The sequence below is a fragment of the Anser anser genome (genome assembly GCF_964211835.1).
Source record: "Anser anser genome assembly, chromosome: 1".
Classification (NCBI taxonomy): Eukaryota; Metazoa; Chordata; class Aves; order Anseriformes; family Anatidae; genus Anser; species Anser anser.
This window is the reverse complement of record NC_139720.1, coordinates 2849079-2873948: the sequence shown is the minus strand read 5'-3', so window position 1 is coordinate 2873948 and position 24870 is coordinate 2849079. Positions and strand designations below refer to the sequence as shown.

The 24870-nt window shown below is 47.7% G+C and overlaps 1 protein-coding gene across 13 annotated transcripts in view; it reads right to left on the bottom strand.

Moving 5' to 3' along the window:
- PLXNA4 (plexin A4) overlaps window positions 1–24870 on the bottom strand; it is a 423229-nt gene that overhangs the window by 326116 nt on the left and 72243 nt on the right. Inside the window, exon 4 of one of the 13 annotated variants that reach the window (XM_083813602.1) lies at window positions 7625–24865. The exons of the other annotated variants lie outside the window; for them this stretch is intronic. Within the exon in view, the coding sequence (XP_083669728.1) occupies window positions 24761–24865 (105 nt within the window). The 3' untranslated portion in view covers window positions 7625–24760. Of the gene's footprint in view, window positions 1–7624; window positions 24866–24870 lie in introns of those variants that run through there. 13 annotated transcript variants of the gene reach the window in all.

Genomic DNA, 24870 nt, shown 5'->3' with positions numbered 1-24870 from the left:
TGCTCACCGTAGGCTCTGCATGCTCTCTGCTAACCTCCTCCTGAAGCAGCAGGACAAGCAACGTGAGGAAAAGACGAATAACCCACCTCCCTGACCTCGCTCAGCCCGCAGCAGCAAAGAAGCCTCCGATCTGATAGCGAGGGCAAGCCTCAAGCAGCATTTCTCCTCTCCAGCCCTGCCCAGAAGCCAGAGAGGCTGGCCAGCTGGGACAGTGCTGGCAGAGGCAGCCTGCGGGCATGTAGAGAAGTGATGGATAAAGAGCACAACAGCCTTTGGTTTGGAGGAGAGGACGGCTCCGATAAATTCCTCCCCCTGCTCCGTCAGCAACTTGCTGAGTGCTGTGAGGACATGGGGAGCTGGAAGAGGCCATCAGCAGCCAGGGGCGACCCGATGCCCCCTTCTAGAGCTGGTCTCACGTGGGTGAAGGGGGCTGCTTTTTGCAGGTGTGCCTCCCATCTCACAAACTACCCCTCCCTAATGTATGGGGCACGATGCTGCTGTTTGAGGGCCTCTATGGGACGCCACACCACCCTACAAGCATCTGTCCTCTCCTCCTGCCATGACAAACTGATGCTCAGTCTTTATGCTTAGAAGATCAGGGCTTATTTTTGCCCTCTCTAGCCAAAAAATAATAATATCAGCAGTCCTACACACCTACACCTGCAATGTGGGACTGTCAGAGAAAGAAGAGCAGGGGGTTATGAGGTCTGGTCCCTTCTGGATCCCCAGCCACCTCTGCGATGCACGTGATTTCAACAGCAACAACAAAAAAAAAAATCCCTCAGCCACATGGGGAGCGAGCTGTGGATGAAGAGCAGCAGACATTTGCAGGGCAAATGAGAGCCTGTGTAATACAGCTGGCTTCTGGGGAGCTGCAGCCAGTCGCTCCCTGAAACTAGATGTCAACATAAGATGAAATCTCACCGCAATGTCTCCCCACAGCCAGGTCCCTCCTCCTGCCCCTCACGATCAGCCCTAAATGCCGCACGCCAAACTTCTCCCTTTTATTTTCGTGTTTCTCCCCCTCCAAGTGAAGAAAACATCTCAGTCCCGAGGGGAGAGGATCGCTGAGTCTCTCGGCGATGGGCGAAACTCCCCGCGAGGGTTCGACCTGCGTCATCTGAGTACTGGAAAGGAGGAAAACAGCAAAGCTCTTGGGGAGGAGAGGTGTGCTGGGGGCGGAGGGGGAAGGCTTTCTATTTCTCCAGTGTAACACAGATCACATATGCATGAGCCTGAATGAAGCATCCTATGCCAGCACCTCCCAGCCTGGCAGCGGTTCAGGTGTCCCCTCGGTTCGGGTCCTGGCATCCAAGTCTCCACCGTGATTTTTTTCATTTATTTTTTTTAATATTTTTCCCTTCCTTCCCTTCTCTCTCTGTCTCCCTCTCTTTCTGGAAAGCATCGTACTACACTGGCAGCCTGCCACGCTCGCGTCTGCCTCCCACTTCATCCCCGTCTGCCATTGTTTCCAATCAGTTTTAGGAAACAGCGCTGAGAACAATTAGAAAAGATAACGAGGAAGAATTACATAATTACAGGCCACCGAATCCAAAGCATTTTCGCAGGCTGAGCTCTGCCCGAGGGAGGGAGGGGGACTTAATCGTGCTCTGTCTCTGCCTTAACTTGTCGGTCTTACCATCGTCATCGGGAGATAGCAGGAGGGAGGTCCACAAGAAAGGGTTTTACCCCAAAACGATAGCTGTCCCGGGCTGGGGAGAGGGGGATATCTTTCTTTCTGCCCCGCCTGATGTGTCTGGGGGCTGCTCCAGACTCAGCCCTGCCTGTCTGTCTCCGCAGATCACATCCGAGCAGCAGACTTCACCGGCGGCAAGAAGGAAGATGCTCAAGGAATTAATCTGTTCGGGAGGTCCCCAGTGAGGCTCATGCAACCGTCCCCAGCTGAGCGAGGCTCTGGTGTGCCAGCAGGAAGATGTCATGAAACTGCAAGCAAGCAAAGAGGCCGAGACCATCTCTGCCTGCTGGAACAAATCCGTGACCACAGTGTGTGCGCTCCCCTACCAAAAATTGGTCCCACCACCAGACCTCCTTGCTGCAAGGAGCTGGCATTCAGGTTGTACGAATCTGTAGCTAACACCCCTTGGGTATTTCACCTGTGTGGCCCAGACCACCTATTATTTCAGCGCTGCTTTTCCCAAATTACCTGCTGTGACACCAGAGCACAGGTTTCTCCAGGTGGCTCGGAAGCGAGGAAAACCAGCGCTGAATGGCTGCCGTGTAACACCTGCCTAATTCCACCTCTCCGATTCCCTCACCCTCCCTGCACCATGGGTTCACCACCTGCCACCTCTTGCATTAGAGCTACCGGGGAATATAATGCCAGGAAAGGAGACCTTTACCCAGGAGGGCACCGTCCTGAATGCTTTTCTTCGGAGGATTTCAAAGCAGTTCCGCTCTCATCACTGCGGTGTGGCTGGAGGCAGGGACAGCGACGTGCCCCGATATTTGATCCGGCTTCACAGAGGCTCTGTGCTCACTGCCAGGGTTGATTTGCCACTCAGCTGCTATTTCCGGGAGCAGAAAAGCATCTTCAGATTTAAGGATCCACTTCTTTGGCTGTAAGCGACTCTTTAACAAACAGCGGAGTAATTAACAATCTCCCAAAAGCACGAGATCTGGGAAATGCCTTTGATATTTGCTCTGACTATGGATGCTCTCATCCTGACTCAGTGTGTCACAGATGTGAACTGTCAACTTCCCTTCATTCCTGAACCTCCTGAGCTCAGCAAATCCACCATCACCACGTCCTTCTTGATCTAGGTGCAATTCAGAGCTTTGGAAATTAACCCCCTTTCATGACACTTTTGGTTGAGATGTTCCCGTAGGAGGACTCGAGGGCTTCTCCCTTCCCTTTTAAGATGCAGTGAAAGCAAGAAGCTGTCCAAGCTTTGCAGGAGGGCTCGAAATTTAAGAATCTGGCCTGTGAAATAACATGCACTGCATGGGTGTAGAGATGTTCGTACCATCTCGGAAGAGGAGCAAAAGGGCTTGAGCAGCAGCTTCTTGGAGATTCCTCCTCCAGCCTGGGTGATGGCCTCCTGCTCTCAGGTCTTGATGGGCAGGTGAAGCATTCAGAGATCCTTGTACAAAAACACCCGTGCTAACATTTAATATAAACCAGACAGTGCAACCCAAGCTTGGGGAATTGCACCAATAAGAGGAACAGACAGTTCCGAATTTACTCCGAGAGTCAACACAGTGAGTGTTCAGACCTGAATTCCCATCACATAAATTAAGGTAACTTAGGAAACTAATCCTAAGCAATGAGATGAAGAAGGCACCTTTGGGAAACTATTCAGATCGGAGACAGACACAAAGCTCCTCTGGATGCAACAATGGCTCTGTGTTGCCTGCAAAAGCCTGGGAAGCCCAGTGGCTAGGCAACTAGCTTGGGTATCTACAGTAGGTGGGACTATGTTTCTTGAAGATGTGGAACCCAGATGTTAAAACAATAAATATGAAGCCAGGAGGGGGATCAGAGCTGCTGAGGAGGTCTGGACTGGGACACGAGATGATGCTTGGTGAGTCAAGTTGTGAGTGTCCCCATATTTTTCAGATGGTTAGCTTGGATTTCCGAGGAAACCCAGACAACATCTCAGCCCAGACACTTGGCTTTGAAATACCATCAGCCAGTGTGCTTCCCTACATTTCTATCCCGACACAAAACCCTGCTTGTCCCATGGGTTTGGAGATGGTAACTGCAAGATCTTTAGAACAGGACTGGATGGACATGCTGTGTTTAGTGTCCCCTTGGCTCATGCCAGCCGTGGGAACATCACTGCAGGGAGAGTTATTCCATGCAGAACTTGAAGTACTTGGGCTAGCTCTGGGAAAGAGCCAGGGGGCTTCCCAGAGAGGGTAGGAAAGCAAAAGTGAATGAAACACTCCGGCAGGGAGGAGTCTGTTTCTGAACGTGACTCTGTAGCTGAAAAGAAAGCACAAAACAAACCAGGAGGGGAGTAAAAATCCAAAAAGCCAACGTAGGAAACGCGAGCTGAATGATCCGTACGGAAAAAGCTCCTCCAAGCTTTGCACCAGTCATCAGTGGCTCTTCAGCACAGCTGCACGGGAACAGACTACCATGCAGGAGGGTTTTTTTTTTTTTCCTTTTTTCCATGCACTTGAGCAAAACGAAAGCCCCTCTCCCAAGGCAGGGAGGCTAGGCGGAGGGAGGAGGGGGTCCCTTACGTCTCTCTAAGCACTCCTGATGGAGCTCGCTTGATTTCCCATTGTTCAGCAGATGGCCTCCCATCATCGCCACTCTTCCCAAGGGTAGCGAGGTGGTGGAGGCAGAGTTTTTAGATGAGATGAGCACCCCAGGGAGGGAACCTTGCCCTGTACAAGCCCGCAGGCTCCCATGGAGGAGAAGGGCCCTCCAGGTGCTGAGAGCATCCCAGCCCCTTGCCTCTGGGAGGAAGATTTCCCTGGGACATCCTCCCCTGCTCCCTTTGCTATCCAGCACTCTGCCAACACCATGACCCCCCCGGGTGGATCTGTTCAGGCTCTGTCCCCTCACTGGGCCACCAGGGAGATGTCCCACCTCAGCAGCCATCCCAGAGCCCAGCAGCTCTTCCCAACGCCTTCCCGGTCCCGGGGGGGGTCCTTCTGCAACACGCTGCCCCATGAGAGCAAATCTCTGACAAAACAAGAGCAAGAAAAGAAGCCTCGAGGAGGGGGAGAGGAGGGAGAGATGGTTTCGAAACCTGGACACATCAAGAGGCTGTTTCCATGGCAACTTCGCATTCTTACAGTAGCTCAAGTCTGTTTCCATCAGCAGCAGCGTTTGCCAATAAAAGTCTGCCCGGGTCCACGATTCCTTCCCGTGTGTCCACGCTGGGACGGACAGGGACGTGTGTCCCCAGAGGGATGGGACAGCTTTGGGAAACGGCGATTATTGTGACCGTGGGGCTCTGTAGGTGTTGAGAGCTGGGGCCAAGCTGCTGTGATAGCTACACGTACCCTAGAGGATGCAATGCAGCGCTCCGGCTGTGCACATCTATCAAATCAACACCTCCCTTTCCAAAAAACCTTCATCCGAGCAGTTTTCCATCCTCCTCGATCTGCTGTGGTGGCAAGTTTAGCCCTTGGTGGCTTGCAAAGCTGCCCTGAAAAGCATGAGTTCAAGTGCACTTTGTTCTTCCCTACCCGGAGCCTGCAAGGTGTCAAAGTGCAAGACGATACCTTAGGGCAGCTTTCACGTTGTTGGTTAACGCTGCTATATCCAAGGAATCCGAAAAGTAAATGTTTAAATTCAGTTCTGGTTCAACTCCAGCACAGCAGGTTTAGTTTAGAGGGCTTGCGGCAGCTTCCAGTTCGAGTTCAGCTCCATTCCCCCGGGGTTTTGCATTGCAAATTTGGATAGTGCAACCCCAGCCACCAAAAGTGCCCAGTGCCCATGGCATCAGATCTGAAACTGCTCTGCAAAAAAAAGTCCTCGAGCAGAAAGTGCCACAAATCTCTAAAAATACTCACAATCGCTGCTTGCGCACTATCTGCCACGTTGCTGTCTGGATTAAAATTGGGCAGGAATTTTTTGTTTTGTACAGTTGTTAAAAATCAGCACAGCAAGTAATCCTCTCCATGGTTTGGAAACGTTTGAGAAGTTTTTGTGCAGAATTTCAAAATAGATGTTGATATTTTTAAAATTTATTCTTAATGCAACAGCAGTTAAAAATATCAAACAATCAAAAAAAATTAAGTTTCAAACACACCACTGGACCCTATTTTGAAGAAGCATATTCTTTTGATGCTTTTTTAATGTTTTTATTTCAATAGAAAACTGGCAGAGAATGTCTTACAGCAACCCAAAGATTTTTTCAATGTGTTTCTGCTTTCAGCCAGCGAACCTAAAATCAATTATTTGTACAGGTTTAGCCTTGATCCGTGACTAGGGCTCCTCCAATAATTCAAATAAACACGAATTGACAGTAACCTCGCTTTGTTTGGGTTTCCCTTCTGCAGATGTTTTAATGGGGCCGGTTTAGCACCAGGAAATTTTGCAGGCATGAACAGGGAGCAAGCCTCGGTGCCTGAGAGTGAATTTTGCACACATCTACCCACCCTGCCTCTGGAGAGTGTCCCCAATGAACCCCATAAACAGGTGGCAGCCATGCCTGAGCACCACAGAACAAATCTCATGGGCTTGCAGTGAGGTTCCTGGTGGAGAAATGGAAAAATCAGCACCCAGGGGGTGCTGGGTTCAAAATGACCAAGGCTGCTTCTTTGCACAGCCACGAAGCTCCCTGCCCCAGGGCATCCGGGATGCTCGGGGTCTGCACAGCTTCCAAAAGCACACAGGTGTATTTGGGGAGGAAAAATCCACTGCAGGCATTAAAATATATATATATAGCAGCATATTAACCACCCCAGCCACTCCTGAATGCCACTTCCCTACTGGCAAACCCTGTCCCTGATGCCTCCGTGCACCTTCCCTTCAGCTTCTGCTCGCCGTAAATATTTCACAAAGCTGCTGTCTCCGGAGACCCCCTGTTGTGGTTTAACCCGGCTGGCAGCTAAACACCACACAGCCGTTCGCTCACCCTCCCCCCTCCCTCTCTGGGATGGGGGGAGAGAAACGGGAAAGTGAAGCCTGTGAGTTGAGATAAAGACGGTTTATTAAGACAGGAAAATAATAATAACAATAATAATAATAATAGTGATAATGGTAATAGTATTAACAATAATAATGTGTAAGAAAACAAGTGATGCACAATGCAATTGCTCACCACCCGCTGACCGATGCCCAGCCTATTCCCGAGCAGCCGGCCCCCCCACCCCGGCCAGCCACCCCTATATATTGTTTAGCATGACGTCAGATGGTATGGAATACCCCTTTGGCCAGTTTGGGTCAGCTGTCCTGGGTCTGTCCCCTCCCAGCTCCTGCTGCACCCCCAGCCTGCTCGCTGGCAGGACAGAGCAAGAAGCCGAAAAGTCCTTGGCCTGGTGTAAACACTGCTCTGCAACAATTAAAACATCAGCATGTTATCAGCGCTCTTCTCATCCTAATCCAAAACATAGCACCCTACCAGCTACTATGAGCTACTTAACTCTGTCCTAACTGGAACCAGGACACCCCCTTCTCAACGCCGCCTGGGCTGAGCGCTGTGCGGTTGAACACAAGCCAAGGTTAACAAATTTGAGCAAAATGTCACAGCTTAGCCCTTCCTTCCTTCCCTGGCACCCTCCGGAGTGTAAATTCATGCTCCATGAGCCACAGGGTGTTGTTGTATTTGTTTTTTCTTGCAGGGAGCTGTTCCCATTTAATGCTTTGCCTGACAGCTGCTGTGATTAATAGGTGATGTGCCAAAAGCCACAGACTATTATTATTATTATGGCAACGTTTAGAGGTCATAACCAAGAGCGGGGGCCCATTGTGCCATGCACTGCACGCTGCTGGATGCGGTCCCTGGCTGAGAAAACCTCCACCTAAGCAGGCATTTCTGGGAACGGGGAGAAAACACACACACAAATGGAAGTGCTGCGATTCTTTTATACAGTGTCAAGCACAATGCAAGCAATTGAATAGCTCTCCCCACCCTCCAGCCCCCAACCCACCCAGCACCCAATGCATTACCCTCTAGGCCATGCTGTTTACCAGCCGGGGATTAACTTTCATGCATAACCATTCTAGTGTTGCAAAGCATACGGACAAGGGGTTTGCCCTTTAGATTGCACCTGCAAGGTTAGACTAGGACATTCATGAAAAAAAAAATTAAATTAAAATTCCTGAAGTTTTGGTAGGCAGTGTTAGAAATCCATGCCTTTAGTAAAGGTTTCATTTCCGTCCTGGAGAAGTCAACTGTCCTTCGCTTGTGATGTGCACCTGAACATAACAAGATGTTTTATTCTCTAACAAGATGAACCGAAACACCAGATCAAGTGATTTCACCGAGGTTTCAGAGCAATGTGGTAGCAGGTACACAAATAAGGCCCTGAAGTCCTCAAAGCTGGTCCAGTTTGCCACCTAGATGACACCCCCAGCTCAGGAAGATGAAGCATCCCTCAGCTCCTTCCTGGAAGTCTGCTGGCCCCAAGGTGGGGGCTGCAGCTCCTGCTCAGCTTTTGTTGGCTGCTGAGAAATGAAGGCTCAGGTGCTCAGTCAAAGTAGAGGAAATATTATGTGTCCTATAGCCCCACAATTCATTCCCCCATTCATTCAGTGGCGTAATAGGGCTGAATAAAACGTTATCTCCAACAGGACAAGGCTATGCGCTTGTCTTTGACTTCAGGTGTCATTCCATCCCAGGTAAGACATTGCTATTTAGAGGGTGAGAGACTACTGATAAAAGGCTGAAAAATACAGGAGGAAAAACACAGGCATAAATGATGTTTTAAAAGATACAGTTCCTGCGAACTGGAAGCTCCCCACCACCCCAAGTTATTTGATTTATTGGCTTTGCTCAGGTCTGTGCTCAGGGGCTGAAAGCTGTATGCTGATATCAGAACCTCTGCCCCCATCCCACTGGTCAGTGCTGTGGCAGAACCAAGGGACTTTTCACAGATACACGCATTGCCACGACTGGGAAACATAAAAATAAGACACAAAACCAGGCTAGCAACAAGACACCCTCCTAGCCAGACCCATATTGGGAAGGAGGAGACCTGGATCCCTGAAGAAATGTCAGGTTGGTTTTAGGGCCAACCTTTCTCCTCCTAAAAACCCACATTTTCAAATGGGCAGAGGAATTTTCTCCAAGTCCATGAATCCACTCTAGAGGGACCATGCCAAAAGCCCTACAGAAGTAGACGGCATCAGTCGGTGTTCTCTTCTATAAACCCTCTACTTGGGGTTGTTTCCTATCCCATGCAAACGAAAAATAACTGAAATGAGCAAAAAGGGAAGGATTTCTGAAAATGCATATTAAAGCACACAAATGACCAGCGTGTTGTTAGTGACTGGTGATCTTTTCTATACCCGACAGGAATAAATCCTCCACTACCAAACAGCAGTGGGATCCCAGTATGATTTTTTTACCATTAAGCAAGAGCCACTTTCATTTTAACACAGGATAAATAAGTAAATAAGCATGAATATCACCACAGAAAAGCTGCCTTGGATCCTAGTAGTGGGATATCATATATTTGGGCCCAGGAAACCACATAAGCTTGACCCCTAAGGAAACCTGCATTATAACACACCACCGCCAACTCTGGAAAGAAAGAAAATTGCCCCCTGAGAAACCCAGGCCTTTATTTTTGGGCAAACCAGCCTAAAACTGCCTGATATAGTCTGATATAATTTATACTACGGCAGAAGATAATAATTTGACTTAAAGAGAAGGCATCAGCAACTGAATCAGAAAATGCTTACCCCTGTGGAAGACTAGTTTAATATGATAACAGCTCTGGAAGAATGCAGTAAGTAATTCTCCCTTCTTCTACCCCCTTCTCCCTTATATATTTTTGCTTTAAAAACAAAAAAAAACAAACAAACAAACAAAAAAACCCTCCACAACTCCCTTCAATGCTTCTGCATGGAATCAATCGAGTATCTCCCCCACGGACAGTTATTAACTGTCCCTTGTTTGTGCAAAGGACTTTCAAATAAGAGCTGCGCCTTGGAAGTACTCCTGAGTTATTGGCTTTTCCGTGCTCATGAAAAAGTCATCGCATTTATCTCTGGAGAAGAAAAGAAGCCTTAAAAAAAATATAAAGCCAACAAAAAAACTACAGCTTGAAGGCAAGAGAGGGGGAAATGGCATGCAGGGCACAAAGCCATCCCAGCAGAACCCGAGCTAGCAACAGCTTGTGGAAATCCTTTCCCTTTATTACCGATGCAGCTAAATAGCATTGAAAGAGAACGAAAACCAACAAGAAGCAGGGACGGTTTTTATCAAACCTCCACAAAAGTTGCACTGCTCTTGGGAGCCATTTCTCTTCCCTTCTGAGCCATTCAGCTGCGGCAGAAAGGCTGATTTCTCCTGTGCACGCCACCCGTAATTCTGTCCTCGGATCTGATGTTTCAAAAGGAAGTTTCAATCCTTACGAATAAAGGGGACTGCTTGAAAGAGATCATTTACCTGCCTTGTAACCTAGATGGGAAGGAGCTGGAGGCTCGCAGTTGTCTTGTGATGGGCCAGCCTTTGCTCCTGTGAGCCTAGATTCAAGCAGGGAGATCAGGAATGAATTTCCACCAAGTGCCCATAAGATGGAAGGCATCTACAGCTCTTCCTTCTCTTTGTGGCCTCCTCACATCTTGAGTATTAACCACAGCCTGTCCCCATCTCCTGTGGCTGATAAGTTCTTGCTTTTTTTTTCTGAAGAAGCAAGAAAAGAGGGATATCAGAGAGGCAGCCTTGTTTATTTTGGTCCTGCACGTAAACTTCTACATGGCAGAGCTCCATCCCATGGCTGTTGGAGGCTTCGCTACTCTCCTCCCACTTAGATCCAAGGCCGTTCGCTGAGCTTCCCTCTCACACTCCCTGATACTTGACTTTCCCCAATTACTTGTGTTACAGACCTTGAAAAGAGACAGTCGGTGATAACCTTGGAGATAACTCCAGGTTTTTCATCTACTGGGAGGAGAGAAAATAGCTTTAAATAAAAATGGAAATTTGAAGTGGAAGGAGGACAAGAGGTGATAACAATGCCCAGGTCTTGCTGTCAAATAGCCTAGTGTAGCATTTACCCTTCGTATAAAATCACGAAACAGTCAAGGGCTTTTTTATCTTCAAAAGAGTCAGCAATGAACCCAGTTTCGGCCCATCTATTGTGCTGGTGCTCTCCAAAACGTGAGCGACAGAGCCAATGCACAGCCATCAGCAAATTCCTGCCTTCCCGTTCTCCTTTCAGGCAGCCCTCCCTTAGCTACTTGCTTCACCCCGCTGTCCTCTTGCTCTCTGGGACAGCAGGTCTCCTTTCTGATCCCAGGGATGATGCAAGGAAGCATGGAGAAAAGAAGGGAAGACCCAGAGGGAGCAGCCCATCCCTGCCAGAGGGTAGTTCCCATTTCCATTTCCCCAGCAGGCAGCAGCAACCTTCCTGCCCCTAGGGATGCTAAGAGACTGCAAAGTACTCTCCTTAAAAAAAAGAGACCAAAAAATAAGATTGAATGTAGTGAGAGCCAAAACTAAGATAGTGGGCCTTAGAAGATGCTTTGGCAGAGCTGGGACTGCACCTTGCAGAAGGGAGCCATTCATCCCCACTCCACTAAAATAACAGCCTGGACTATTCCCATGATATCTTATCCAACCCAAAGCCTTATGAAGCATTTAAAAAGAGGGAACCACACCTTCCCCGTGGACCACATCAAAATTTCACCATGAAAATTAATCATCTAAGACTGATTTCCAACCTGATGACCAGAGTATAAAATTCTTTCAAAACTTGCTTTACAACACACACTGCTGGAAAATGGGGAAGTGAATGATGAGGATCACTGAGCACCTGGAATAGCACAGCTTCCAGCATAGATTAGAAAAGATGTGTTTTATGGGAAGTGCAGCTTACTTTTGCCTGAAATCAGAGCTTGTTCCACAAGCTTTTTGGTTCCAGTGATTGGAAGCAGAGACAATTCCCCAGGACAGCTCGTGCAGCTGAAATGTCTAGCTAAAGGGGAGATTGGAATTCCCCTGCTATGCAAGAGTTTGTTTTCCTGAGTTTTTTTCTCCCTGATTTTTTTCTACACATGTTCTTTTTCACAGAGTGTGTCCCTGTTGTCCTCTAGAACCTAATACATCTCGACTAGATATACACTTTTCTTTGTGTGTTTATGGGAGCAACGGGGAAAAGAGAAAATGGAAGAGGCTGAAAGCCATGGGAAAAGGAGACAGAAGGGGAAAGATACAAATAACGAGAGAAAGAAAGAGGGAAAGGGCAGTTGTTTTGGAAGAAAAGAAAAAAAAAAAGGAAAGAAAGAAAGAAAAGTCAACAACAAAAATTATATATATATATACTTCTGTGTGTATATATGTAAATAGCAGAAACCTACCCTGACACAAATTAGCCCTACTCATCTAGGCACCTTTCCAAGGAGAAAAGTGCAGTCAGGAGCCCAATTTTCTGCTCTCCTTCAATGGGGCTTTCCAGGGGAGCAGAGTTTAAGATAAATTGCAGAGATTCCCAGTGCTCACATACCTCCTAAACACCAAATTCTTCCCTGCATGTTGGTCTTTGCCTGGAAAATCTATTGGGAGTCTTGGTAAAAAGTTGCTTAGTGCAATGGGCACTGATATTCTTCCTCTTTTCTGTGCCAGGCATGGAAGTGTTTGGAGAAATCCTGACATCCATGAAACTTGCTTTGAAAGAAACTGCAGATCTAAGTGACTTTCCATTCACAGGAGTAACTTCCCTGAATCCTTCCCTGAGTGTGTATATTAATTTTCATCAATTTATGAGCAACATCCATCATGGCCTAGATGGTTGGGACACCAGGAGAAGAAGGCAGATCACCAACTGCCTTGGTGCTCAGAACCAGCTCATTCCTCCTCCACAGCATTTTTCCCAAAAAGAACACAAATCATGAGTAATCCTTGGGTTCCCCCAGCTCATAAATGTTATTCAGATTCCCAACAGGTCATTCTACATCACCTGTTCTCCTGTGGTGCCCTAAATGCTTTGTTCTGACTTGGAGGAGGACCTAGATTTTGCTTCTCCTTGGTATTAGTGGAAATAAATAAAGCCTGCTGTTCTGCCTTCTTCACCCAGAGGTTACAGTTTGTCTCCTTTCCAGCCAGTAGCCTGATACAAGCTGCCCCCATCCACCTTTTGGGACTGGAAAAATAAGATTCAGCCTTGTCCAGTTCTTAAACAAAGCTCTCTGAGGAGTTGATAACCCTGTGACTTCCATCAGCTTTGGCACAGATCTAAACTTTATTTAAAAAATAACCCTTTAAAAAAGTGATCAACTTTTCAGAAATGTAGCATCCCCTTTCTCATTGCTCAGAGCATGCTCTGATACATCCTGAACCTGACAGAGATGACAGAGTCATACTGCATGGGGAGTCCCATTGCATCTGAGCAGAAGTTGCAAGCTGTCTACTTAAAAAACCTTTACTGAGGAGGGAGAGCAGCACCCTGGATTTTAAAGCAGTAAGAACAGCCTTACTGGGTCCAAAGATCCAGCTAGCAAACAGCTGTCTCTGGCAATGGCAAGGGGAGCAGAGAAACAGGGCAAGCATACAGCAACATGTGCCCAGAACACTCCTTCCAAGAGTTTTAGGCTCATGGATGTCCCACGCCAAACGTGGAAACTTCACAGTTAATGGACCCCCATTGATATCTTTGCTACAAATTTGTCTGGTTGGTTTTCTGAACCCAGAAAATATCCCACAGCAGAAAGTTTTATCAGTCAACTATTTTTTTTTTATTTTTTTTTTGTGAAGGGAGAGATGGCTTTTTTTCCCCATTTTTTTTCCCCAGGACAAATTGCTGGTTTGAACCTGATGTCTGCTAGTTCCTTGAGAAACTCGGTAGTTCTTGCTTTGGAAAGCACAATGAACAATTGAGTCCAGTCCACTTTCCATGGAAAGGATTCCTTCTCCACCCTCAAAAATGAAAAATAAAAATAATTTAAAAATAAATAGAAAAGAACATTGTAAAAATCTGGATTTTCATCAGGAAAAGAATAGAGAAGAATGATGCTGGGGCTATGTATTAGGAGACCTTCCTCAGTTTTTCAGATTTTTTTTTCTCATTTTTAATCTATTCAGTCTTAATACTATGCCCCCATGCTTGCTATTTTCACAAAACAGTTGACCCATCCATAATAACAACTGCTTCTTTATTAAAACCTCTACTTCCCTGGCAGAAATTTACATATATTTCACTTCCAGGCTATCCCAGGGCTCCATGCATGTCAGACCCATCCTGGCTACACCTGACCACTTTTACATTTCTACAGCAAAGCCTAAATCCGGATCCCTCTCCTCACTACTACAGATACCTTGTCTCTCTCCCTCTTGGTTCTGCACATCTATTATGCGCATTTTCATTAGGAGCATTTTGCAAGCGATCTGTTGATTCATTGTATTAGAATTGCAAACAAATGGCATCATTTTCCCTGCATGCTCTTCTTTGAGAATTCGGCATTGATTTCCCGGCACTGTCGGGCTACTTGACTGACACTTCTGGTTGATTTGAACCCTTTAAGATTTCTCCCTGCAACCACTCCTGCTCATCAGTTCTTCTGCTAGGACTCGAGAGCTTGCAGGAGCTCCGACACCTGTATTAGTTTACACAAGGCTTGCATTTCCCTGCTCCATATATGCTTTCTAATGTATGATTTTCCTTGAAATCGTAACGTGACAGCAAAAGTCGGGAGCAAGGGGCCAAATTCAAATCTATCCCTCATGTAATTCTATTGACTTCAATGCCTGCTGTGTGTCAGATGAGCACATGTATTTCTATCGCATCCAGACCTTCAAAGGGCCCTTGATGCTGTAGGCAGTCAATGCACTATTTAATCCTTCAAGTGCTGGGATTCTTTCATTTCCCTGTGTGTTTTTGTCTTTTTAATAGACAAATGTGATTTTGCCGTGGTTGCTGTTATATCTGAAACCACTACAAAATGCTTCCAAATGCTGTCATATTATTTACTGACACAGAGACCCATATTAATGGGTCTTACACACTTTGACAAATGCTCATGGATCCTGATATACCTGGCCTGCACAGCGAGGTTTAGCATCTTGTGGACGAAAACAGGGGGTGAGCAGCAGTAAATAACTTCCCCACACTGTTGCATAGCAGGGTGTGCAGACCCAGGAGGGATCAATATGGCACTTTCGAAAGTCCAGCTATCTTCTCATTAGAAAAAACACAGGATAGAAAGCCCATTCAGGATCTGTACAGCTCTCAGGGAAATTCGCAGGATTTTTTGCACTGCCTTCAGTGGGAGCTGTGTCCTGCTGTAAGGTTCTCAGAACCTTTCAGAGCATTAAAGCTGCCTTAAATTAATGGGATTTGGGCTTCTTAAGTAGTTAGGTGCCTTCACACTCCTATGAACTTGGGCCATAATGTCCAAGATTGATTCTCCTTGCAAATGCCCAATTAGGGATGCCAAGATCAAATCCAGTTACTCTTCCAAGACTTTAAAACATTAGAGGTAGCTGCACTTGGTACCAGTGCTGCTGATGGGAAAAGGGCCTTTGGATGCCCAGGATTTAGGATGTTAGGCATGAAGCACAAAGAATCATCTTTCAGTGCAGGAAGAAGACTCTTCAAGGCAAAGTGACGTGATTTCAGATATTTTAAACCAAACTGTGCCAAGCCCTGGGAAGCACACTGATTTGGTGCTTGCTCCAAACTGCAGAGGAGATGACTAGTCATCCCCTTTCCAAAAGCCCTTCCATTGCTGTCTGGGTAACCAAGCCTTCACTCAGCTGGATACATGGTGGTCTTGTGCAGAGACCGAGAGCATCTCAGTGCAGGAATGCGAGCCCCTCTCTGCCCATCTGCCTCCCGTATGGATCTCAGAAAGCCTGGCCCGGTGCCATTGACGCTGCTACCTCCTGGGTGTGTTTCTGTTTGGAGCGGCTGATTGATTTTATTGCTGTGGCAGAGAATTGCAAATATGAAGTGCTCCCTGTACCAAAATGGCATTTGTGTAAGTTGTATTGTAAATACATACTGACACGCTGACGTTGTTGTTAATATAAGAACGTTAAGTGCCTATTAATTTCATTATTGCTTAATCAGCAGTGAGCCCCATGTTCTCCTCTCCAGCCCAGCTGCTTGGCTGGGGAGGTGCTCTCCAGAGAGGAGACTGGGAATGCAGGACAGCGATGACGATGCCAAATGTTGATGCACGTGGGGCAGAATTCCACACATCATCTGTGCACATCTGCAGCCTAGACGGGAGGACAGCTGCTTTTATGAGCCTTGAGCAGACAGTGTGTTCAGATTTCAGTGGTGTCCCTGCCTTGGACTTTCTCCTTCAACTGGGGAGCCTTTTCTTGCTCCTTCAGACGAGCATCAGAAATGATCTTGCTCGTTTTGTGCTGTTCTTTGTTTTTCCTGCTCCCTCTTTTCCGTCTCATCCTTAGAAAGCAAATCTGAGAAATGACTTCCCAGCACCAGAACAACCCAGCTGTTCCCTCTGCCTCCAGAAGCCGTGTGCATCCAGGACAGAAAAGACCCCGTTTCACCCCCCCTCAGATACAATTCTGAAATTTATGGGAATGTCCAAACCTGTGGGATTTATGAACACCAGTGTCTTCATCTCTTATTCTATCAAATCTATTTTCTTCTACCCTCTGCCAGGTTTCATCATAGGTCAGATCTAGAATCCCTCGGACTCCAAGAAGTTACAGTAGGAGCGGAGAGAAAGACCTGTAAAGTCACACAGCCTGACCGTCTTTTACTGCAAGAAGAAAGAGGTTTCCCTGGGGAGACGGGGGCGAAAGGACATGGAGAGACAGCTCTTGTAATGGGAAAACTATTAGCCCAATGAGTTGAAAAAGTGACAGACTGATAAGAAGTAGCCTGAGTATGAGGAATAACTTCCTGACAGAGAGATCTATCAGACTGCAGGAGAGAGGCCCAGGGGAATTGTTGGGAGGCCCAGCCTTTGAGCCACTTAAAATGGAACAAAACATGTTTGGAAGCAAACCTGCAATGACCAGGAGACTAAACAAGCTACAACCTCTTAGCAATAATTCTTTTCCATAGCTAATAATTCAGGGAGGGATATCAGAAGGCACAAACAAAGCCCAGAGAGGAATGCAGTCAACTTACCCGACTTCACCTAACAAGCGTGCAACTGCTTCAGTTCATCAGTCCCCTGGGACATGGTGAGGCCAAACAAGGCTGGTCAGAAAGATTTGCAAAATCACTAGAATGCAAATCCCTACCCCAGGACTGGCCAGAAGCAGCAGAAATGCAAAGTTCACCATTACACAAGTTTTTACTGGTGGAAATGCTGGAATGCTTAAGGCTACAAGGCTAACTAATTTCCGAGTTATCCCCTGTCACCCCGGGAAGCCAATGCGTATCATCCAGTGGGCATTTAAAATTAAGCCTGAGCCTTTATCAGGGGAAAGCCATGCAGGAATGCCTCCACCTGACCCCTTTGCACAACTTTCTCCCAACACACCAACTGGCAACACAGCCAATTAGAAAGTGTTCATCGCAACTGTCCCCAGGGAGCTGACTCAGCAAGGAAAATGTACTCATCACTAGCTTCACGCTCATCTCAAGGATCAACCAGACATGGTTGGGAGCACGTCACCTTCTCCCAGGGCTGCATCCCTCATGGAGAAACAATAGATGCTGGGACATCAGGACCTTGAAGACTGGGTGCATCTAGCTTCGGTGACGAAAGACGTGAGGAGCACTTGTGGAAGCCACGGCCCCCGAATCAGGACTCTCTTTCATTCAGTGGTTCTGCCTCTGACATGCTGTCTGACCTTGAGAAAGTCATTTAATCTCTCTGTGCCTCGGGATCTGCATAAAAATAATTATTATAGCTGATGTTTTATGGGAAAAGACTGCTACCGTATAAAACATCATTCTAAAATGCCCTTTTCAAATCCTTCATTAGAAAAAAACTCTATGGGGGGCAGAATTTCAGAATCTTATTAAGCCCTTCCCAGTGTCTTGGTGCATTTGACTAACTCTCCATACACGCTATGCTACATTTAGATCAGGATTTGAGACTAGGAATTGTTCATAAAAATCTTCTAACTTATTCCAGTGGCAGCTTCAAGTTCTGATGATGAATTGTATCTAATTAGTTATTTTGTCATTTGCAAAGATAGCTGTATAATAAATCACTCTTTCCAGCTAGAAAACTTTGACTTTGTATCTCCCCTCCTTCTTAATCAACTTTTGAGTCATTCTTTAGTTTTTCATCCAGAAATCTTTTTTTTCAAACAACTGTCAAGCAACCAACATTTTTCATGTTAAAACGAACCTGAAGATTGGGCGGTTATTTTCTTATTTAAGGGGGAAAAAATCCCTGATTACTATCAGCCAAAAATATATATATATATATTCAGCTTAAAGCTTATGTCCTCTAAAATAAACACTGCTACAATTTTTCACCCTGATCCAAGCCCTTCAGAACAGCAAGCAGAGGCACTGTATTGTTGACAGCTCTGTTTGCAAGAACAGCTTTCCTCTCTCTGTTTCAGGTTACCATCTCTGGGGAAGACTCAAAAGGAAAAAAAAAATAAAGTTTGGGGATGTGGCTGAACCTTCTTCACACCAGCATCCTTCTTCAGCTGGCCATAGCCTCCCAATGTAGAGCGCAGAAGAAAACGAAGGAGGTGACCGATCGGCTCAGAGGGCTCTACTCTGTCCTACCACGTTATTTTTTTACTCCCCTGTGGCACAAATTATTAAGCAGATCTTTAGCTGCCACTCGTCCCAACAGAGTATGTGATGTAACAGCTTTCTGGTGATAGATGGATTTTCTTCGCTGAGTTTCCCAGGGGATCTCCTCTCCCACGGCACTAGAGGACTTCTGAAACCACCCTCGACTCCCAGCAAGTTCTTGAGCAGGACAGCCAATGCCAAGACTTGGATGAAGGACCGTCCTGGTGCCCTACCCTGCACAGAAAGTCAGGATGACCAAACTTATTAGAAACTCAGCTTCGTCAGGACCAAGAAAAGTCACTGCAGTGCTGCATGCAATGACCTTTGCAGAGAGTTTTGTCATCTGAAGGAAAGAGGACATTCCAGCTTCGGCCCCTTCAATGAGGAGGGACACCCCCCATCAAGGGGTGGCACATTTATGAAGGGTTGCACTCTGTATGCCCAGCTCCCTTTCCCTGCACTTGTCCTGAGTTAACCCTAACAAAATAAATCAAGTCACAGAGTCCCAGGGCAACAAAGGAAGAGAGAAGCACCCTGCTGAATGCCTCCAACACCCTTCCTCGTGCTAATTAAATGCTGGATGTGGGGTTTTATTGAGGAGGAGTCCTGATGCCTTTCTCACTGATCTCTGTGCAACTGCCCCCTCGATATTAGGGACTTAGAAATGCGTGCGGAGAACAGCACCACTGCACAGTCACTTCCAAGGAGAATGATACTCCACAACAGGCAGAGGCAATAAGATCACAGCAAGCCTACCCTGTTTTGCGAAGTTCAAAATGAGCTCTGGGTTCATTCACATGCACTTAAAGGCTTGGCATGTTTAACGTGCCCGAAGGTTTTACCATCTTCTGAGCTTTCCACTTGAATTACAGCAGCGGTGGGAAAAGACTGAATGAGTCACTGTCTGGAGCCCTGTGCTCCCATCCCACCGAGTCACACACCGAGTCACACACAGATAACCTGATACAAGCATCAGGGAGCACACGGAGCAGTGATTTGAAACTCACCCGACACGCCGCACCGACAGCTCGACATCCAAAGCAGGGGGAGGCAGATCTGGATCCGTCTCAGGCACAAGGCTAGTCCCATTTTCTGCTCTCTTGTCCTGGGAGATGCCACGAGCTGTCACACCATGCTTATTAGCTAACAGAAGACCAGGCATCCCCAGAGAGGGGAGCTACCGATGCGTCCTCTGTGCAAAAGGCAGCAATGTGGGGGAATGGAGGAACGCAGCCTTGGATGGACCTGAACCCCATAACAGCATCCCATGCACTGCTTCGTTCACAGCCTATGGGCTCCCTCACTCATCCTGCACAGCTTCAGCTTATTAATTGTTGAAAAGAAATGCTCTAAGACCAAACTGGAAATCTGCAAGGGTCATACAGCTTCGTGTTGCAAGGCATAAGCCAATCCTATATTATGGGTCCTGACCTGAATCCCAGAACAGCATCCCAGACATTGCTTCACTCACAGCCCGTGGGCTCCCTCACAGCTTCAGCTTCTAATTGTTGAAAAGAAATGTTCCAAGACCAAACTGGAGATCTGTAAGGTACGTATAGCTTTGTGTTGCAAGGCGTAAAGCAACCCTATATAATGGGTCCTGACCTGAGCCCCATAAGAGCATTCCACACACTGCTTCACTCACAGCCCATGGGCTCCCTCACAGCTTCAGCTTCCAACTGTTGAAAAGAAATGCTCTAAGACCAAACTGGAGATCTGCAAGGGGCATACAGCTCCGTGTTGCAAGACATAAGCCAACCCCATATAACTGGTCAAGGGGAAATACTCCTACAGGTTGGAATTCTCCTGCACGTTCTCCCGAAAGGAAGGCCAGAAAAACACCAGATGAGCGGGACTGCATATCCACCCTGGTTCTCTGGTCACTGCTGATTTCCAGCCCCCCCCCCCCCCCTTCTCGGTGAAGTACTCAGGTGTCATCTTTGTAATGGGAATTTTGGTCAGGGGGATGGGGAGCGGAGAGGAAGCCAGAGGCTGACACTTCTACATGCACCACATTCTAATTGGGGTCAAGGGATGCAACAGTTGGAGAGCAGCAAGTTATTTTCTGCATCACTGGCCTGTCAAAATATGTTTCTACCCAGATATAAGGAAGGAAAAGGACCGAGACCAGGAACAGCTCCCTGGCGAGGCAGTTTTAGGAAATTTGGGATGCCTGCAGCTGCCACCCTGACCTGGGCTCAGCAAGGTGCTTCACACCCTTGAAAGGTGAAAGGTAAACCCATTGCAAAAGGAGGGTGAAAGGCATTTGAGGCAGAATCATCCAGAAATCCTTTTCCTGGGCAGCTTTTCCCACGGGGTAATATGAGCCATCTGTTGACATTTGGTGGACTTTGATTTCCCAAGCACGTTTACCCCGATCTCGAGGGCACTGGGGTTCAAGGCTCACCCTAGCACAGCCAGGCAAGTTTCCCAAGGCCCAGACAATTTAATCTGACCCAAACACAAAAATAAAGCAGTTCCAGACCTAGCCAGCTCACCCCAGGAGAAGGATCGTGAGCCGAAAATCCTTGCTATGTGTTTAGAAAGCTCAAGAGCTGTCAAGTGGTATGAGTCCAAACCCCCAGGTGGAAAAGCTCCCTTTGATGGTGGGAACAGCTGCGATTGTAAAGACTCAAGGTAGAAAAAGAAAGAGCAAAGAGGTCTTCCTTTGATGGTCGCTGTGATGTAGGGCTTTGAGTGCAGAGTGTGACCAGATCCCTTCCTTCACCCGATGTGTGTCCCATGCTGTCCATTCCAGCTAAACAGCAACTCACGATACCTTCACAAAGCCAGCTGGGACAGTGACAGAGCGCTAAAATTCAGGAGGAGCAAAATACGGTCCTGTAAGCCACAGAACAGCACCTCTTGGATCACATAGCTAGCTGAAAAGGCAGAGAAGTATTGGGGCTGTCACCCACGTGTATACACGAGTGAGGAGAGGGGCTGAGCTGGTGATTTTGGGGATGGATGCATGTGCACACCCATGAAGGACCCCTGCACAGCCCTGCCCTAACAGTACGGCTTGGGTTTGATCCAGAAACACCACATCTAGAGGTAAAAGCAGAGCTCAGTGTCTGGACTGTCAATAAACCAGCACCCCAATCTAATGTCCTTAGCATCCCAAGGGATGTCCAGGTCCCCACCACCAGCCAGCAGACACCACGGGCCCCGTACCCAGCTAGAAATGAATTCCTTCCCTAGCACGGCGCGCGCAGAGACGTTCCCCTCCTACAGCTATTTATGAGCCTTCCCTTCCTCATAAATGAGTGATGAGGCCCCTTTAATTGAATTAATTCTAAACGCTGATCTCGGGATGAATTATCAATGTAAAACAGCAGTGCGAGCACAGGGCGTTTGCACAGCGCTGCCAGCCACGGCGGCTCGCTCGCTGCTTGCAGCCGGCTTTCAAACAATGGGATGTGAAGAGAGGGAGGGCTGGCACCCAAGGGCTTCCCCAGCGGGATCATCAGGAGCCCCTGCTGCATTGCTTCTCCTCTGCTTGGTATCACAAAGGCCCCGGGAGCATCCAGGACAGGTCTGGGAGGTTCTTCGGATGGAAAAAGTCTCTTAAGGCTGCGTGTTAAGGTATGATTTGTACGAAGATGAAATAAGAGCAGCCATATGTGAGACAGTCAGGAAGATGCTGTTGTTGTCCTAAGGGTGATGAGACAAAGAAAGACCAAGCATGGCCAAGAGCTTGGTCGTGGGGCAGCACAAGCTGAGTTTCCCCAGCTCCGTCCTGCATCTGACCTGCAGAAACACCTACCCTCAAGTGCCCAGCTGCTGGAAACATCATCCAAGCAGCAAATTCAGGCAGCATCCCCTGAAACACCGTGTGAAGGGTGTTGTTCCCCTCCTCCTGCCCCATCTCCCTGCCTCCAGGGGAAGGAGCTCCCTTGGCTTGCCCCAACGTGCCACCCCGGAGGGCTTGGCGTGGGGTCACGCTGCACAAACACAGAAAGCAGAGCAGCGAGCGAAGCTGTTCCCACACCTGCTCTGCCCAGCAGGTAGGTGAGAGAAGCCCAGCCATGCAGGAGGAGAGCCGCAGACAGAAATGTGTCAGGCCAGGCTTTATTTCCTCGGGAGCTGGCACAGTTGGTGGGGAGGAGTTCGAAGGGGAGAAAAAAGAAATAAAAAAAATGTAGTGGAGATAACTGAGGTGTGAGCAGCGGTGCAGAAAGCTCGATGGAAGCAGGTGAGAAAGAAATTTCCATTCCCCTCCTCCCACCAACACTTTCCCAAAAAAGATGCAGTACTTCAGCACCACGATCTGCAGAGCACCTCTCTCCCAGCGTGGGCAGAAGTCCCTGGTGCTGTTCGCTCCAGGATGTTACCCACGTAGTTAAAACAAACACAGCTCTTACACCCGTCCAAAACAAACAGCTCTGCTGTGAAAATATTGACACCTCGGCAGATTAATCGCTCGCTTGAGAAGGGTTCTCCATCCCCTGGGTTCAGGCAAGCCCACCCGTTGGTTTGGGATTACCTTCCCTCTCCAGCTAATCCTTGGCACAGCCGTCACCTCCTCCACCAGCTCATCCCTCTCCCCATGCACAGGCTCGATCCCTGGAGGTATTTTCGAAGTCTTTTCCTGAAATTTCCTGAATTTCCCAAATTTCCCTACGCCAAGCAGATCGCCAGTGCTTTGCTTTCGCTCCTTCTCCGCAGCCGCTCAGCTCCGGCCCTCTGAGGCCCATCAAGTTTTCTTCAAACAAGAGTCTAAATAAATAAAAGGGAAGCAATGGTCTCACTCTCAAGTTTAGGGTAAGACTTTGGTGATATTAAGTCCATCCAAGGCCCGTCTCCTGTCTCCACAAGCAATCAGAGCTGGGTTTTTATGGCATGAGGAGCGGGGTAAGTGCGGATTGATTTTCCCTCTGCTGCATCCCAGACCCAGGCAATAAGCTCGGGGAAATCTCCGTGGACACATCACACCAAAACACAACAATAATGAGGAGGGGAAGAGATGATAGGATCTTACAAATCAAAGCTAAAGGCGCTGGCAGAGCCGGTTTAGGTGGTGTTCAGGAATAACGGGGGGCTCACGCCTTATAAAAAGGGTCCTGCACTTACCAGGGTTGTAACCCCGCATCAAAGCCTCTTCGATACAAACATCAGGGCTGGATCTTTCATTACCCAACTGCCATTAATTCCTATGATCCTAACAGCAGTGACAGGACTGTTTTCCTGCTCCTTGCACCCTTAAGACCACCGTGACCGGAGACGGGTTTATTCACTCCACCCGGTTTATGGCGTGCTTGTCTGTGCCATGAACTTTCTGCCTGGAAAACTGGCAGCTATTAGAGGTAGCTAAAATAAAACTAGATAAAATAAAGCCAAAATTGCCACAGCGTAATTAAACTCGAATTGTTAGGAAAACGTGACCTAAGAGAGGTTCCATCTGTGCAATACCCTTTCTTTAAATACACAAATGTATAGAAATAAACACAGACAAATCTCTTCCTCCGTAGGTGTAATTACACAGCTCCATCATTTACACACCCAGCCCCACTGCATGTGTATTCCACAGTGCAGCTACAGTAGGCGGTATATGCATGAGAAGAAAGTTATAAACTATATTTAAAACATGCTCATTACTCAAAGTATTTGACACCTCGACTATCAAGAGATGCATTTGGTCTGAAATAATATTCTGTTTGCTAATCACTCAAGCACAAGTTTCCTACGAGCTTCTCCTCCTCTACAGCAGGGTCCCAGAAATGGACCAGCCGTCGAAAAAGGCCAAGAAACATTTCCTGCCTGCCAATTAATCGCAAAGAAGAACTGGCTGTGCTCAAAATAATAAACAAAACCAGTGCAAATTCCTCCGAGCAGAGGCTGGGTGCTGAACTGCTGAGTCAGCTCCTCCAGAACGCGGAGCGAGATGTAAAGCAGCCAGCAGAAACGCACTTGGGGGAAAAGAAAAAAGAAAAAAAAAAAAAAAAAGGAAAATGAAAAAAAAATTCATCTTCAGAACAAAATCAGAGGAGGCAGCAGCAGGAGCACGTTTTGCAGCGTCTCTGCTAACAAATCCCTTCATCAGATTTGTCTGCTTTGTGCATGTGTGTGAGGTGAGCATATGTCTCCATCAAATATTTTTGGCGGAGGCATTTGTAGGCTGGACGTGCTTCGTGCCTGCTTGCGCTGCTCTTTCTGAAGCGGTCCGAGGAGAGGCAGGGTTTGAATGCTGCTGCCACACGTCCACTGCAGTCAGTCTCTGGGCTTTGGGGTTATCGTTTGGTGGCTCTCTCTGATTAAAAAGCCCCCCGACACCTTGGAAAACGCAGCCTTTGGGGCTCGGGGGCGCACCAGCTCTGCACACATGGATGCAACGTGGTCCTCGTGCCTGCCTGCCCTCACCTGCTCTCCCCACGCAGCTCAGTCCCTTTGGCCTGACTTCTGGGATGTCATCTGCGTGTCCCAGAGAGGACACAAGCTGCTGGAGGAGGCTCATTTCTGGGTCAGCCTCAGGGATGTCCTTTGCTCAGCTGGGGTGTTGATGTCCTTGGGGTAGCTCTGCCCTGGTGCCTCCCATGCACCAGTGGGACCACCAGCCTGCCTGTCCCACCAGCAGTGAGAAACCTGAGGTCTGGG